General features: G+C 33.8%; 1 protein-coding gene across 4 annotated transcripts; it reads right to left on the bottom strand.

Annotated features, from left to right (window-relative positions):
- Nucleotides 1-3,672: 3,672 nt before the first annotated feature.
- LOC117329222 (septin-11-like) lies at nucleotides 3,673-17,956 on the bottom strand. 4 transcript variants are annotated; one of them, XM_033887048.1, is made up of 12 exons: nucleotides 17,842-17,956; nucleotides 16,172-16,342; nucleotides 10,886-11,021; nucleotides 10,538-10,651; nucleotides 10,007-10,088; nucleotides 9,618-9,758; nucleotides 8,939-9,056; nucleotides 8,413-8,502; nucleotides 7,589-7,685; nucleotides 7,199-7,355; nucleotides 6,881-7,013; nucleotides 3,673-5,948 (listed from the first exon to the last, which is right to left on the bottom strand). In XM_033887048.1, exons 1-12 carry the CDS (start codon nucleotides 17,863-17,865, stop codon nucleotides 5,790-5,792), a joined length of 1,422 nt encoding a protein of 473 aa, XP_033742939.1. In that variant the 5' UTR covers nucleotides 17,866-17,956; the 3' UTR covers nucleotides 3,673-5,789. The 4 variants fall into 4 exon arrangements, with proteins under 4 accessions (XP_033742939.1, XP_033742940.1, XP_033742943.1 ...); XM_033887049.1 differs by having other exon boundaries at nucleotides 16,178-16,342; XM_033887052.1 differs by lacking the exon at nucleotides 16,172-16,342 and having other exon boundaries at nucleotides 17,842-17,940.
- Between the last annotated feature and the right edge of the window lie 111 nt (nucleotides 17,957-18,067).

Genomic DNA, 18,067 nt, shown 5'->3' with positions numbered 1-18,067 from the left:
TACCGTGCGATATATCTGTTACACTTATCTATTGATAGAAGGACCAATTGTCCACGTTGCCTCAACTATTATAACTGAATGTCCTGCGATAGAAAGGATATCACAACGAAACACTTCAAGTTTCTGTATGTTTTGCTTTCTGGTGTGTTCGAGAAAAATATTTCTTCCTCAAAACTTGTTGGGCTCGTTTGTCTTTCCGCTAAGGAAGAATGGTCTTCAAAATCGGCCCTATCAATCCGATTGAAACGAAATCTTCCATTTGACCCTAGAATAAGGTAATACAAAACTGCATCAGGGGTCTCATGAGGCTGGTATTTCCTATGAAAGGCCGTTCATGTCAAAAACGAGATACATTTAACGCGTTAAGTCTTAACGCGTAAAGCTTCAACGCGTTAATCTTTAACGCGTTAAAGCTTAACGCGTTAAATGTTTTCATGGAATTTTAACGCGTTAAATTTGTTACTTAGCTAGCATTTAACGTGATAAACAGCTTCATTCGTTTAACGCGTTAAAAGTCGTAGCTTTTGTTTTAACGCGTTAAAATGACTGAAATAATAGACCAATCGAATTCCCTGTATCTACTATGTATTTAAAGGACTAACAGTATGGCTGCCAGAGCCAGTTTTCTGGAGAGAATTGACTCTACCGTCAGCTATTGCTATCGTAATTATTGTTGTTATCTTTTAAATAATTTACTACTGTTTACTTTTATATTTAAATTCTAATCGTGTGTTTATATTTGCCAGTTGTAGGAATATTTACTGTCATCAATGTTGCCATGGCAGTCGACCAGATAGACGAACTATCGACAAATACTTGTAGTAGGCTGATGGATGTTGGAGTGATAAATACAGTCTCTACATCTCGTTTTCTGTAAACTGCATTTATAACATGGTATATTATGAGATGTTCTGTATTATCTCATCAATGTTCAAAGATGACAAAACTACCATAACCGTTATATCCCAGAACAAAATGCCACCTTCGTGTCGATGAGTGCATACACAACTCGGAACGTCAGTAAACAATGTGACGTCATCAGAATGTACCAGTTACAGTAATGTACAACAATGTATCTTACAGACCTTCATGAATACACAAATGACCAAAAGAATGAAGCACAGTGAAAGAGGAAAAAGAAATTGTTGATTCATTGCACAAATTGATTATTTTGATACGGTCTCTGTTTAAATCGGTTTTCAAAGATATCAACGTTCTTTTTGACGTGTTGATATTCTGTCAACGCGTACTGTAATATTCTGTCATTAAACTGTTTCCCTCAAGAACTTTCATCCGAATGCTGATGCAAGGGTGCAACTGATTGGTTAATCTGATAAAGTTTAACGCGTTAAGATTTAACGCGTAAAAATGATTATGAACGTGATAAAACTGTCTTTAACGCGTTAAATGAGAACTACATTTAACGCGTTAAATGTTTACATTTAACGCGTTAAGCTTTAACGCGTTAAAGCTTTACGCGTTAAAACTAGTTTTAACGCGTTAAATGTTATGTTCAACGCGTTAAAGCTTAACGCGTTAAATGTATCTCGTTTTTGACATGAACGGCCTTTCATAATTCCCATTTTTATCATGAAAAAAACATATAGCAATTGTTTGGTAAAACTGAAGATCACACTGAGACCTATAGGACATGTTATACACCATACATTTTGTTCACTGTCTGGAATGTAATGGATCTCCATTAGCAGGTTTCATTATAGTAAACTCCCTGTCAACATTTTCATTCCCGTCTAAATATTGCCAATTTGACTTACGCAAATACGTAATCCTTCTATAATGGTAGACCAGTGTCGCATTATCAAGAGATTCCACAAAGTGGGTATTGACGCAATTAACATAATCCCTGTGGAGTTTTGTTTAACTGGAAGTTTTTCATTTCCTTGTAAAGCATCTTCTGTTGTGATGTTTAATTTTGAACACTCCTAATCTTGGTCAGTGTTACACCGTGATTCCTTGACTGTGATTCACTTTGATATGTTCTCAAATATTGTCCAGGCTTTTCCGTAATTTCACATCAGATCCATAAAAATTTTCCACCGGCCAACGCCGTTACATGTCTATATATTTTTAACACCTGACAGTTCATGTCTAAAGTGATCATCATCTCTGTTGATTGTTGCAGCTCCTAACACCGTGTGCGTAATGCTGCCAAGGACCAAAACATCTGACTGGGTTTTATTTCGCCTCCACCCGTGTAGAGCATATGTTAGGATGAATATGAATATTCCTTCTCATTTGCCTCACATTGTATTCGAGTCTTTTTCACTTCCTCCTCTAAAACATTCTTTATAAACGTTTCAGCTAAGTTTTCGGTGATTTTGCAAACTGTTTCATGAAGTCCGTCAACATGCAGCTTCATATTGCAATTGGCTGTATCTTACTGCAATCAGGTTGTCTGTCCGTCTGTCTGTAGACACATTTTGTCCGGACAACTCCTCCTAAACCGTAGGGCCGATTTCAATGAAACTTCACACACATATTAATGATCATGTGTAGATGTGCATGCCACTTTTTTTTCTTCAAAATTATGGTTGCTATGGCAACTGGTCACTATAAACAGGTTTTCCGATAAGAACCATAACTTTAAGTTTGTCCAGACAACTCCTCCTAAACCGAAGGGCCAATTTCAATGAAACTTCACACAAATATAGAGGACAATGTGTAGATGTGCATGCAACTTTCTTTTTACTTAATGTAATAACCTATTTTGAATAAATTGATGAATAAATGTCGTAAAGTCCAATGTAGCCTACGCGAAACAAACTCGTGTAGGAGTGGAAAAATAATGGTTACTGTATCACAGATCAGGTACTCGTCTCGTCTTGTCATAACGACTGAAATCTGACTGTTTCCCGATGTTTCATGAAGCCAACCGACACTTCTACGGGATCATCATATACAAATGTAATGTGACATCAGAACGTAGACTGGTGATTTTAAGAATGATATGATTTTTGCTGTTTAAGAAAAGTCCTTTTAGTATGTGATGGGCGCCACAGTATTTTATCTATAACAAGCCTTTGCCACATTTTCTGATTTTGGGTTGTTCTTATCAAAGACTCGCATTACACAGTGATCTTATCAATCAACGGTTTCTGCAGCCTCACCTTCCCAACAATGGACATCAAGACAAGAAAGGTCATTTGAGGTAAATTAATTTGTGTTGTTTTTATTTATATATATATATGCTGTTTGTATTTATATAGAAACATATGTTGTTTTTCAGGGGCCGCGGTGGCCGAGTGGTTAAGGTGTCCCAACACTTTATCACTAGCCCTTCACCTCTGGGTTTTGAGTTCGAAACCTATGTGGGGCAATTGCCAGGTACTGACCGTAGGCTGGTGGTTTTTCTCCGGGTACTCCGACTTTCCTCCACCTCCAAAACCTGGCACGTCCTTAAATGACCCTGGCTGTTAGTAAAATTTCCAATAGGAATGCGTTAGAAAAGCGTAACAAAATTTTTGGAAAGTTTCCTTTTTACCAAGACTTTTTTTAAAACTCCAACACTTTCTTGTAAGAATTGTTTAAGAATTTCCTTAAACTAATGAAACTGGGCCAGATTCAATGCAACCAATTGGTGTTGCTTTGATTTTGTTTAGAATTAAATCTAACTAACTTAAAAAGACTTTGACCAATAATAATAAAGCAAGATTTTGATTTAATGTTATTTATTTTTTATGGTTAGCCAAATGACTAGATACATAACTTATATACCATACAATCTACACTATTCAGCAGCATGCAGGGCCTGAATAAAATTTGATTACAAAACAAAATGATTAATTATGCTGAAGTATTTAACGTATAAAAATAAAAAAGAACAGATTCTCACTCATACATTCATATTTCTTTTTGAAGATGTTGAGAGTAAGCTCCCTTTGAAGGAATTTTACCTGTTGTACTTCATATTTCAATAAAATTTGAATGATGTATAAATTACAAACAAACAAAACATATTTGCAGTGAGCACAGACACTTTTGGTCTTGGGCTTAGGTATTTTCCACACTCGAGAAAACATAAACAAAATGAAGCTTTCATTCCAGATCTAGTTATCAGGCTATTACTATTTATATCTAAACTTAAAAATAAAAGTCAAATTGTGAAACAGACAATTGCACATCATCATAGACTCTTCCTCACACTTGCTGCTGTAGATCTTGTGTCGAAATGTAAAATGAATACGGCAGAGCAAGTTGTTGTTTACTGAACAACCTTAAAACAAGGAGAAGCAGGGTATCTATTTCTATGTAAAACTCCTTTTGATGACACCATCACATAAAACATCAATGACAAAAAATTCAGACATTGAGATGAGTTTCTTTGTATGAAACCGTAACATGTGACATTGACGACAAAAATTCAGACAACATTCACATGCAGTACATAATAAAATGATTATGAGATTAACTCAGTACTAATCACTGTAGGCAAAGGATACACAGGTAATACATAGTAGCAGGGAGATACATAATAACATAGAGATAACTGAAAAGGGGTTCATTTTGTTATGAATGACACAACCTGGGACTTCAATAGCTGTAGTCACCAAAATAAACTTACAGATAAAGAGAACAGAATACGAAGGGGGAGCACAACATTTAGAAGTTATTTCAGTTTAGGAAAATAGGCACAACAATTGTATGTTTATTTTTAAAGAAAAAAAACCACCATATTATCAAGAACCATACAAACGTGAAGCATTGATTGTAAGATGAACACAACATGTCCCAAAAAGTCAGTAAACCCTACAGTGGGGATCTAAGGATTTCAACTAAATGCATAGATACTAAAAATACTTCCACATGAATATCCAAAGAAAGCCATAGGTACTAACATGTTTGGCAGTGAATTGATTTTACTGACCAAGAATTGTAAAAATGAAAAAATAAATACAGATGAACACATGATCCATGAGATAAAACTGTCAAGAAGTCTTTCAACCGATTACTTCTTTAACAAAATTAAATATATTACCACTTTATGTCCTTCTATATCACTATGTTTATTAATTTTCATTCTTAATTACTATATTATTGAAACTTGATAACTTGATATTCTTTACTAATAATTCAAATTTTCAGAGAAAATATCAAAATTCATTTAAATGATGTTTGGGGTGCTGACATTGGCTGATTTTTTTTCTATTTAAATAAAAACAATGTACATGAGATAAATAAAATAGTCCTGAAATTTAAAACTTCAGGAAAAGCAGAGTATTAGTATAAATACATTTAAAGATACATTGTTACCTGCGATATACTGGGCATGTAGCACCTTACAAAAGCATAGACTTCAATCCTCAAAATTTGGACCCATAGTTACAGAAATGGCAATGATCCAGTGATTGTCCTTTGGTCTAAATCTGGGGTTTTAAAGATAGAGACAGTGACAAACAGTAACCTTCTTTATAAACCTGTAGTTAAATATCATTGTTAATTAGATTCAATTACTCTTGAATGACACCAGATATGTTAAAACAAGTTCCATTCCCAACGAGTGTTTGAGAAGTCACTGTTTTGCAAGAGTTGTGTCCCTTTTGATTGTTAACTGCAAAGAAAATCACATATTTCTAAATACTCTCTTTAACAGGCCGATTCTTGTGTAGGTAAACCTTGACCATGATAATACCTTGTACATATTATTGCACTGTGTGTAACATAGATATTGGCAAGATGTTGTATTTTGGGTAGTTACCCAGCCCTATTTTATATCAAAATCAGTCGGTTATGTAACATGTGATACGTCGTTTCTTTGTGACAAATGATGTTTACTTCTTCTTCTTTCCCAGAGTGGATTGTTGTTGCTGAAACTGTGCTTTGCGTTGTTGGTATTGGTTATATTCATCATCTAGTCTTTTCTTACTATCTTCAATCTTTTTCTTTTCTTCTGTGTGTTGTTTCTTCAGGGTGTCGAACCTCTGATGCAGCTATGACAGAGAAAATAAACAATACCAGAATCAATATGTACACACCTATACAATTAACATACCAACAGACACAAACAATATGTACACACCTATACAATTAACATACCAACAGACACAAACAATATGTACACACCTATACAATTAACATACAAACAGACAAAAACAATATGTACACACCTATACAATTAACATACAAACAGACACAAACAATATGTACACACCTATACAATTAACATACAAACAGACACAAACAATATGTACACACCTATACAATTAACATACAAACAGACACAAACAATATGTACACACCTATACAATTAACATACAAACAGACAAAAACAATATGTACATACCTATACAGTTTACATACCAACAGACACAAACAATATGTACACACCTATACAATTAACATACAAACAGACACAAACAATATGTACACACCTATACAATTAACATACAAACAGACACAAACAATATGTACACACCTATACAATTTACATACAAACAGACACAAACAATATGTACACACCTATACAATTAACATACTAACAGACACAATCAATATGTACCTAATACACATATACAATTTACCATCGATTGTTATGTTTTGTAGACAAAAACAGGCTGTTTCCCCTAGCTAAACAGTGTATTGTTTTCTCAAAATTAAGAAATATCCCTGAATATCTGTTTTTTATGAATACCTTACTCTACTTTGATTTTCTCAGTTGAAGGAAGCACAAGTCATTGTAAAGGTAGAAATAAACTGCACTTCACACCAAGAAAAAACTTGTTCTATTTATAAAGGATCTTTTCATTTACCTTTATTTTTCTGTATCAACTATATGTTACGTTATTGAAAAGAGCGACTATTGGAATTGACCTTTTCTTTAGAAAAATAACTTAATTTTGATAAAAGTTTGAATTATTCTTACATCTTTTTCTGCTTCCTTAAGTTCACTTTCCTTCTCCTTGACCCGAATCACAAAGGTCTGCTTCATTTCCTCTTCTTTCTTTTGTAGGTCAGACTCGTGCTGGTGTCTTTTCAACTCATAAGTCTCCGACAAACTGTAAAAGCCAACATTTCATATCTCAAATAGCAAAAGGGGAAATGTATCACACCTCATACAAACTGCTGAAGTATCAATGACTTATATCTCGGACAAATTTGTAAAAGAACATGTTTTATACCTCAAAAGAGTCACGGTATCAAACAACACTCACAAGTAACATGAAGTATATAAAGCACTGACCTTTTTGAGTCCTTGTCAGAGAAGCCCATCTCCTGAAGCTTGTTCCGACGGTACAACTCAAAGTGTCTCTTGTGAGTGGTCTCCCTCATGTCCTCCATGTTTGTTCGGATCAACATCTCTCGGAGCTTTACAAAGTCACAGTGATTTTCGTTCTCGACTATCAATGAAAAATTAAGATATTCTAAGAATTCTTCACTGGACATTAAAAATGCTCATCGAAAGTATATAGACATTTATTATTGCAACTGAATGTGGTTGAAATGGAGAATAGAGGTTTCAAACATTAAAAACCAAAATAAAACTGCTCTATTTTGACCAAAAGCACCAAATTTTCTTTGACACCAAGATGACCAAATTTACCATATAATTTACCATATGACCTTGACCTACCTTGGACGGTGCCCCATGGGTACTGTCTTGCCTTCACCATCTTGTTTCCCATTTTGACCTCATCACTGCTGCCTACGACTGCAAACGGAAGGTGGCCCTGGAACAAGTATACCATATAACAGTGAAACAAAGGCTCTGATGTACAGGTTATTTCCAGTAAACAAAAGGCTCTGATGTACAGGTTATTTCCAGTAAACAAAAATCAACTGTGAAAATAAAATCCTGTTAATACAACAGTTAAACACCAGTGTGATTGGTGTCAACTGTTGACACCAATCACACTCCACATCCTGGTACACAGGCAATATTCCTTCACATGAAATTCACTTGAAAAGGGCAAAAAGGTGAAATTCACATGAAAAGGGCAAAAAGGTGAAATTCACGTGAAAAGGGAAAAAAGGCGAAATTCATGTGAGATTTTCATGTGAAATTCACGTGAAGGAATATTGCCTGTGTATTTGATGAAAACTGTCTTTGTTTTCCCTACTAAGTAGTATTTTGATTTACTTGAATTCAGTTTTTTATATATAGATTTGTTTCATAGACAGATTCAGCACATTATTACTTATATTACCAATCCTTTACTAAGTACTACACAACAGGGACGACAGTTACTGATATCTTTCATAATATACTAGACAAGTAAAAGTCCTCTAAAGTCTTGTCCTACAATGTGTACGCAAGTCAAAAATACAACCTAGTTCATCTAACTTTAGTAAGCTAAGAGTCAATAATAAATAAATAATGCAGTATCTTTTTCTAAAGAGAATAAGAATCTGTGTCACAAAGTAAGAAAAGTTGTTTGGTTATGAAATAATTCTCACGTTCATGGTTTTGTTGGTTTCTGCCACTGTCTCGTCATCAGTGGGGAACTGGTAAATCTGGACTCCATTGGTCATCAGCTCAGACATAATCTGTGAAGGAACATTCAATCTTACTTCACAACACAAAGTCACATACCAGAGTAATACTTTCCTCTTCATCAACAGTAAACATGGACAACACTATAGAAATGTTAGGTCAGTAACAAGATGGTGGAATTTCATTGACCTTTAGGGGTCAGGCTGTTGTTTATGACCTTTTCATGCCAGGGTCTGTTAACAATCACCATCAGGGGTTCCTATACAAATGAACAATTTGTGGGTGGTATATCATGGTTTTACAGCTTCAAATAATTTTTTTAGTGAATCAAATTCGGGGTTACATCTTAATCGAATGAAGGAACAAGAGTGTACAATGGCAGTCCTTACTACCACTCCTACACACTTATTTCTGAATAACCCTCAAAACAACCTTGTATCCCATCACAAATATAATGAATCAGTGTTTTCAACTTTGACCCTAACTGACCTTGGCCTTGAACTTTTGGAGCTCAGCCTTGGTGATGGTGTCAGCCTTGGCAATCACTGGGATGATATTGACCTTGCTGTCCAGCTTCTTCATGGTCACAAGGTCAAGGGCCTTCAATCTATAAAATCAAAAAAGTTTACGATTCCAAGCAATGGGAATGCAGGGGAAATGCTTTAAAACACTTTAACAGGCCAGATAATAATAATATGTAAATTGTCAATAAAAGCATGTTTAAAAGTTATTTTTACTGCATGCCAACACAAATCTCACTTTAAAGTAACAAAACAATCCACCAGTACTAACAGATTAGATTAAATTTGTCGCCCATGTAATATGTGCATGTATAATAATTGTTGTCCATCAGATAAAGAATAGGTCTGTGATTTATACTGAAGATGTAGCCACAGTTGAAGTTAAATACAGACACACCTTTATAATGTCTTTCAACTAGCTGTTCTCCTGTATACATATGGCCGTTTGTACCACTGTTGTTTAAACGGTTGCTAGGCTACAGTAATATCTAATGTGTAAGCTGTACATGTACAGGTCACAAAACATTTGAGACAACATCAGTTTAGAATACATCATATCAAAATGTCATAAGTCATCAACGTAATACCTATTTATCTGAGATACAAACTATACTCTGTCTGATATAACATTGAAGGTGTTTACATACGAGTGTCCAGTAGGAGCCACAAAGTAGAGACAGGCATGGATCCTTGTGTCATGGTAGGTGTGTAGTGACCTTTTGATCTTCAACTCCTCCTGGAGAAAGGCCTCAAACTGGTTGTCAATGTAGTCGACAATTGGCTTCCAACTGTAACACATAGAGTCATGGTAATAAAACAGCCTTCAAGTAACTCTTTCACAAAGATCCATTTTACTGGTATTTTAAAGACGGGCTTCGTACAGTAAATATAAAGTTATATCACCACCATTAACTCAAAATGAATACATGTGTCTGTACATTAAGGAGTTTTTATCCTTCTTCACCACATATTGCGTTCTTTTTAAAGGTTACAAATGATAAAAATGTTTAATGTATGAGTGTACATTGATACACACCTGTCTTCCTTGTTGATCTGGTCCCCGAACCCTACACTGTCTACCACCGTCAGCTTCAGCCTCACACTGCTCTCCTGTAGCTCTGTAAATACATGTCACAGTATATATCATCATAATTACAGAGTTGGCCACCAAAACATAAATCTTGCTGTATTTATCGTCATTATTACAAAGTCGGCCACCAAAATACATATCTCACAGTATTTAGCTTCATAAATACATATTTACAGTGGGCCACTATTTACCATCATAATTACAGTGGGCCACCATTTACCATCATAATTACAGTGGGCCACCATTTACCATCATAATTACAGTGGGCCACCATTTACCATCATAATTACAGTGGGCCACCATTTACCATCATAATTACAGTGGGCCACCATTTACCATCATAATTACAGTGGGCCACCATTTACCATCATAATTACAGTCGCCACCATTTATCATCATAAATACCAAGGCATTCACTAATGTATTTATGTGTATACTTCTGTTAATTTAGATGGATGTCTCAGATTAAATACTTACCATAGGTACTGGCCTTGAGTTTGACCCCGGGAAGGTCGTGTCTGCTCTGTGTGGAGTCGAAATGAGTGTTGAACAGTGTATCCATCATGGTGGATTTACCAATGCCGGTCTCACCTGCAACAGGACAATACATCAATGTACAACAATCTACTTAATATTGAAGTTTAGGAATTACTAAGTATCTGGCATGAACATTGAAGAATCACAAAGTTTCAAACCTCACTCTTGTTACATGTATAAACGGGAAAATATCCTGGCAAATTCATCATGAAATGTTGTTTATAGATGTTGGGTTATATCTAACAAGTCACGTGTGCCTGGACCAACTACAGTGACAGAATCACCTACCAAGACAGAGGATGTTGAAGCAGAATCCTTGGCTGACAGACTTGTTGACCAACTGGTCAGGTAAACTGTCAAATCCAACATGGCCGTTCAAGGTCAGGGTTCGTGAGCCAGATCCCACACTGGGGGGTTTAGGGGGCTGCAAACACACAGAAATGGGAAATGAGTTTTTTTTTAAACACACATAGATGACTGTTTTAATTTCAATCTCTTGAAAACTAACCAGACAGTGTACAAATTCATGCATATATAAATATACTGGTTTATTGAAAAAAAAATGTTTCAGATAATTAATAAATTCCATTGAGAAATTAAGTCATGAAAATTCCTTGAAGTTTGTCAAAATAACTGAAATATATAGAAAAATATTACGTGACTGAATTACGTACAGAATACAAAATACGTGTATATACACATTCAATAATACTGCTGTTGGCAGGTGCCTCTAACATTTTAAGATAATGATGGGTGATAATTCAGAAAATATTTAACTCACACAGTATATAGGTCTTGAAACATGTACACTAAAAGAGCATACAATTATGTATAATTGTAAAGGTAAATATATGCACATATTTTGTTATAATTAAATTTGTATGAACATGAATCCTTAAATGCTATTTCAATATTTATAGTACATATAAATGTACAGGATAATTTTCTATAAATATCTGATATTATTTACAGAATTAAATTCAAGTCCTCTCATAATATATAAGAATTATTTTTCACAAAATAATGTAATAGAGGCTATATATATAGAGCTAATTATAATCAAAGTGGGTCAAATCAATCAATATGTTGGTGTCATAATTATCAACCATAATCAAATTCAAATTCAAATTCTTTATTGTATTTAGCTTTACAGCTCATTTGCATTGTACAGATGTAATAGTACAAAATTCAGTTGACGTACATACGGGACACTGCACATATAATTATATCAATTAATTAGAGAATGGACAACATCATTACATCAGAGATTTTCTCAAATTATCTGCGTCGTACACAAATTTACTTAAAAGATTTAGCTCTTTTACATTTGTTGTGCTTAATAGTTGGACAAGCTTAAATACACATGGCTTAATCCAATATCCAAACACATAAGATGTTTCTGAACATATTTATTCTGTAATAGGCATATGGATCTAGACCAACAAATAAACATTTAATGAATCAATGTTGGTTTGGTTTGGTTTGATTTGTTTTTGTTTAACGTCCTATTAACAGCCAGGGTCATTTAAGGACGTAAATGTGGAATTAGCCTATTGTAGAACATATATATGTTAGTACCTAGTATTTTACTGAACTACAATAGGCAACGGTGGGCTAAATACCCGCAATAGGCGTAATGTTGGATAAATCTAGATTTGTTGCTACATTTTTACTCTCCTTTTTAATAATCAATATGTACCTGCAAAATATACAACATTTAAAAGATTTACTTCGCATTATTTAATCAGAATGGAAAACACTTATAACTCATTAACAGATCTAAAAGCATAACATCACCTTATAAGTACCATTGTAAATATATCTAAGAGGTGTAAACTTTAATGGGCGAGGTTAGAATTTACAGGAAATGTAATGTGACAATTACTATTAGTGGCTGATAATAAGCTGCCAAGTACCACATATATCACCCAAGATGATGAAATTTGAAGGATACATTAGTTCTTTAGTGGAAATAACAAGCTAGCTATAGGAGGGCTGACCAGTTGTGATCACATGATCATGAGCCTCGTATTGAAGGAGGAACTCAAGGAGCCATGTAAAAAAGTATTGACGAGGTACTGCTCTAAAGTAAACAAGACAAGCTTAAGTGGCTTTTGCAAAATGGACAAAATTAGTTAGGGTTTATAGGGTGAAAGATTCTGTCATTGCCATAGCTGCCATTCATGATTGTGGCTTTAAATTGATTGAGCATCCACCTTATTCACCTGATCTCGCTCCATCAGACTTTCATATGTTTCCAAAACTGAAAACAGCTATGTCAGGCACCGTTTCCCTAACCCTAACCAGAACATGCAGTGGATGACTTTCTGAACAGCCAAGAAAAAGAAGTTCAATAAAAGTGGCATTGAGGCCCTTAAACACTGCAGTCAAAGTATGTTGAAAATAATACAATATGTCCGGCAAAATTCAAATCCTTCAATATGAAGCTCACAACTTACCCGTATCAATCAACCCTCGTATGTTTAGGTACATTATATTTAATTAAAATAGGCAAAGTAGTTTAACATGCATAAGTTGTCAATCACAAGATGAGTTTTCCATATAATTACTGATATTCTTAATGTAATTATAGACATTCCCGGATAAAATAATCAAACTTTATCTTGGATTCAATAATTCAAAAATCTAATTTAGTCCATCAGAAAATTAAACCAACCTATAAAATATGTTGTTTTACCTATTAGTTTGTGATCAGGAAATAGAGGAGTTCAAATTTTGAAAAGTTAAACAGGTAGGAAATTAAAAAAAAAGTCTCCCATGGAAATTCTAATAATGATATCTAAGTCAGCAAGTATCAAGAGGACTGGATTGTATGAAAATTAAATTCCATATAATCACTTTATCAATAGTGTGTGTCTATACAACAAGTGTATATCGTGATGCGTAACGGTATGTTATATGTAGATCATGATCATTGCATGCATTACATATTTGTATGCATACTAAGTACACCTGCCTTGGGCAACATTATTTCTATCTTAAGGTTCAACATATAACAGCTGTTGCCCTCCAAACTTGTCAATAACTGTATATATAATATTGATCAAGATATATGTTATACTAAATGACATCATGTTCTAGTTATGCAGCTACATTGTATATTCTAACAACTTATATAATTACAGTGGGTAAAAAGTGATTTCCAAGTTAAACTGTTTAATTAGATGATGTTTGGATCAATTACCAATAAATAGTAATTCATCATTCTTGACATAATGCCAGTTCTATTAAAATCCATCAAACTTTTGCTGGTTATTTTACTTTATACTGATGAATTCACTTGAAAATCAGGACCCAAGCATGTGTACATGTATGTACCATGGTAATCTGGTACATTACACAGATGTACATGTATGTACCATGGTAATCTGGTACATTAACCAGATGTACATGTACTAGGTTCCCACATCTCATAAAATAAACACGCTCTAGATACAACTTCCATCAGAATGTGGAATCAAATGGTGTTAGCGGCCTAGTTAGGTCTACCATATGCCACCTTGAACACTTATTTAGTAATACACTGTAAAATATATGGTGCAGTCATAGAAACAAAAAGAGCTATATTCAGTATAGATAAATTATTGAAATTCTATTCTTATTTCTAAAAACAGAAGAAAAAAAAATTCAAAATTTTATCATGATATCCCCCAAAAGCTTCGTACTGCATTGATTAACAAGTAGAAATTATTCAATACTTATTTCTTAAATTATCTTGTTTATACAAACTTTAATAAACTTACTTTCATGGTAACATTAGTCACTTAATATATGATTACTTCCATGCATAGCATAATGAAATATATTTTCCCTTTAACAATGACACCTTGTGTTTGTCTCCTTTGATATCGCAAAACAAATTTTATAACATCAAATTGTCAACAGCTTCTTGATAAATGGTGATAATATATATGAAAATTTACTGTATCAAATGTGATTTATTGACCATTATTAATATTGTACACCTGAAATTAGCATTTGTGTTAGAAAGCAAAAGACTATACAAGAATATACGGCTCATCCTGGTTCAGAAACAAGTTCAAATATCCTGAATCATTACCTTGTTAAATGTTCATTAGTTTGAAGGCTCGCGTAATAACTAATTATCCTAAACTTGTTTGCAGTTGCAGTACAGTGTAAATATGCATCCAGCCTGTAATTCCAGGTAACAACCAAGCTTAGATGGCTGTATATCCTGTATGTTATCAGTGTGTTCACCTGACTGGATAGAGATACTGACGACAGGTCCACTAAAGGCACACCATGATCATTAATTCTCCGAGATTCCGTCACAATCATTCCATACAGTTAAAAGAAAGTAACAGATTATATACAAAAATGTATATATTACCTAAACAAAACTCACATTCACTTAAATGTTTTATAAGCAAATAAAATACTAATCTAACTGAAATTAATTAGTCAATAAGTACATTAAAAAACAATCACAAGATTATAACTATATAATACAATGTTTATATGCATGCATGGATGTAATTAAATTAAAAAGTAATCACTAATGTTGGCCTCAAAACAAAGACTTTGCCTCTTGTAGTTTGTGTTATTGCAGTAGCTCTTATATACAATGTACCTCCAAACCACTTTCCATCCCATTCTCAACATTATCATAATTAGGACTCATATATATAGTTAGTGTTCTATAATACTAATTTGATTTAATATCATTTATACAATTTAATATCATATGTATACCATTTCATATCATGCTTTGTACATGTGCGTACTGATTAATATATCATGCACATACAACATAGAATAATACATGCATACATCATTTTACATTTTTATAGCGAAATATGTGGTTGTAGTTACTGATAGGAATTGGTTGAGATTTCAACATCGAAGATTGGATATAATCAGGAAGTGTCACCCAATCAATTTTCGATTATTAGCCTACCATTACATAATCCTTTAAAAATATTCCCTCTTTTTTACTCCGGGATTGAATAGGCCTATTTCCTTTAATTTGGAGCTAATTTGTATCTTTATTTTCTGATCATACCATTTCAACATATCAGTTATCATATATATATATATTTTGCAATTGATTATGTTTAAAAAGCATGATTGGTAAGACATTGTAGTTACCAGTAAAAAGACATAGAGCTTCGATCCATTCTCGTTTTAGTGGAAATGACAGTAGAACTTGCACTTCCATTTTTGAAAATAATCATCTATATGTTGACATCTCATAATAAGCGATCATCATGAATCAGTTGCCTTTCTATTTAGATATTGATATAATCGATAATCAGGACAACAAAATTAATAGTTGTAATTATTCTAAAAGGGTTTCCAAGACAATTCTTTTTGAAACTGCAATACAATATATATATACATGCACTGAAAAGAAATGAAAGTTATTATATATGGTGACTCCAGCCTAATCAGGCTACATTCAGAAACTGTCCAGATTTTAATATATATTCCATTCTCTGATTAATGTTATACAGAAAATTTGAAGATCAAACTCCAAGACTTCGTAAAGAGAATCCAGAAAATATACATTCAGGTAGTTAAATAGTTGAATACCTCAACCTTGTTACTGTCCAAGTGCTCATTATGATCAAGATCAGGTTGGAGATCTTTTTTCTGATCATGTGATTTCTGGTCATGATCATGTGATTTCTGACCATGATCATGTGATTTCTGATCATGCGTCTTGCCCTGATCGGATTTCTCTTCACCTGATGTACTCTTAGTCTTGCAAACAAAAGTACAATAAATTTTAGTGTAACATTGGACCAGCAGCTCCATTTTAAAAGTTATTTACTTGCATTCTTTTGCATATTCATTACTTGTAGCCCATTTGTTCATTGCAAAAAATACATGGTACAATGCTTATAAGTTAATTTGAAAAATCCACTAGGTTTATTCAAAGCCTTACATATATATAAATAATATATTCACAATGGGCTACTGAAGGGGTGATATATGTTCAAAATATGCTACCAATTTGCAATACGACATTACCTTTGTATACATACATGTGCAGAGATCTGATTATTATAATTATTTAACTAAATGATTTCAAAATGGATGTAAGTATAAACTATATACAATATCAACATAATATTTTAAAATCATTTTGTTTGGATATGTTGATAAAATAAGTAATGAACGAAATGGACAATTTTAGAAAATTTAATGATTTTGTCATGTTATTGGTTTCTAAGAATTATTAAAGGATAAATTAGTAAGATGGTCTATTTAATATGTGTAACAGGAGAGGAGAAAATGTAGCGACCAGACCTGGGTTCGAACCCGGGACCTCCGAACACTAGCCGGATACTCTACCAATTGATCATAGCTACCTGGTCACTGATTATCGACCCAGTCTAGTCCCGCTACACACCTCCCTCCTTTTTTCCCCAAGTCTTCGCCCTTGAAGGCACACAAGACCCTTATACCACCACCGTGGGTATTTTAGTTGGGTGCCAATTTTGTAACAGGAGAGGAGAAAATGTAGCGACCAGACCTGGGTTCGAACCTGGGACCTCCGAACACTAGTCGGATGCTCTACCAATTGAGCTACCTGGTAACTGATGATTGACCCAGTCCAGTCCTGCTACATATGTTTATCTTGTTTAAGAGTCATATATAAAGTTTCTTTTGTAACTCCATATGCCATATATACCACAATAAACTTTCTTAATTTTGAATCCAAGAATTTTTTTAGACAATTTATGGCAACAGTTGCAACAATGTATACTGTACCATTTTATATTGTCAATTAATCTAGATAAGACCGGATATTGGCATAATTTAACAACGTTTGCACCTGTGATTTAACTTCGCTCATTTTAACTAATATATTGGGTCAGCAGTTGTTGTGAGAGTTTGTCCCTGTCCAAAATCAGTTAGCCCCGCCCATTTCATGAATGAGTGATTCATCGCAATCGTATACACTAACATGCTTACTCAGCCTGTTGCACGGTCTAAATTAGTTAATCGATCTAATATTAATTAAAGTAATCGTTTAATCATGTAACAGAAATTGTAGAAAATGATAAACTAAATTTGTAATACTAACTGAGTCTATAATGATCATGACCGCGATATCGAGTTACCGGAACAATGTTGAAAGATGTCGGAGTCAAAAAAATGAATATCACTGCCCCTTTAAACAAAAGATATCTAACATTTACTAGAAAGAGGCATTTGAAATATAGTGACACGGGACCATATTCATAAATACTTACTCTCTGTACTTCTGCTGTCGACATATCCGTGCGTTTTCAATCGGAAAAATACTTCGAATTCCTACCCTTCCTGACTGTCCAGTGTTCGGAAACGGAAACAGAACGATCCGGATAAAATATATTATTTTTTGAATTACCTCAGTAAAATATCAGAGTATAATATGTGATATCTTATATTTTAAACTGTAATCACTACAATACTCAATTTGATTTTCAGTATGTATAA

Source organism: Pecten maximus, chromosome 6, assembly GCF_902652985.1.
Source record: "Pecten maximus chromosome 6, xPecMax1.1, whole genome shotgun sequence".
NCBI lineage: Eukaryota > Metazoa > Mollusca > Bivalvia > Pectinida > Pectinidae > Pecten > Pecten maximus.
The sequence above is the reverse complement of the archived record's forward strand: the minus strand, read 5'-3'. Positions and strand labels throughout refer to the sequence as shown.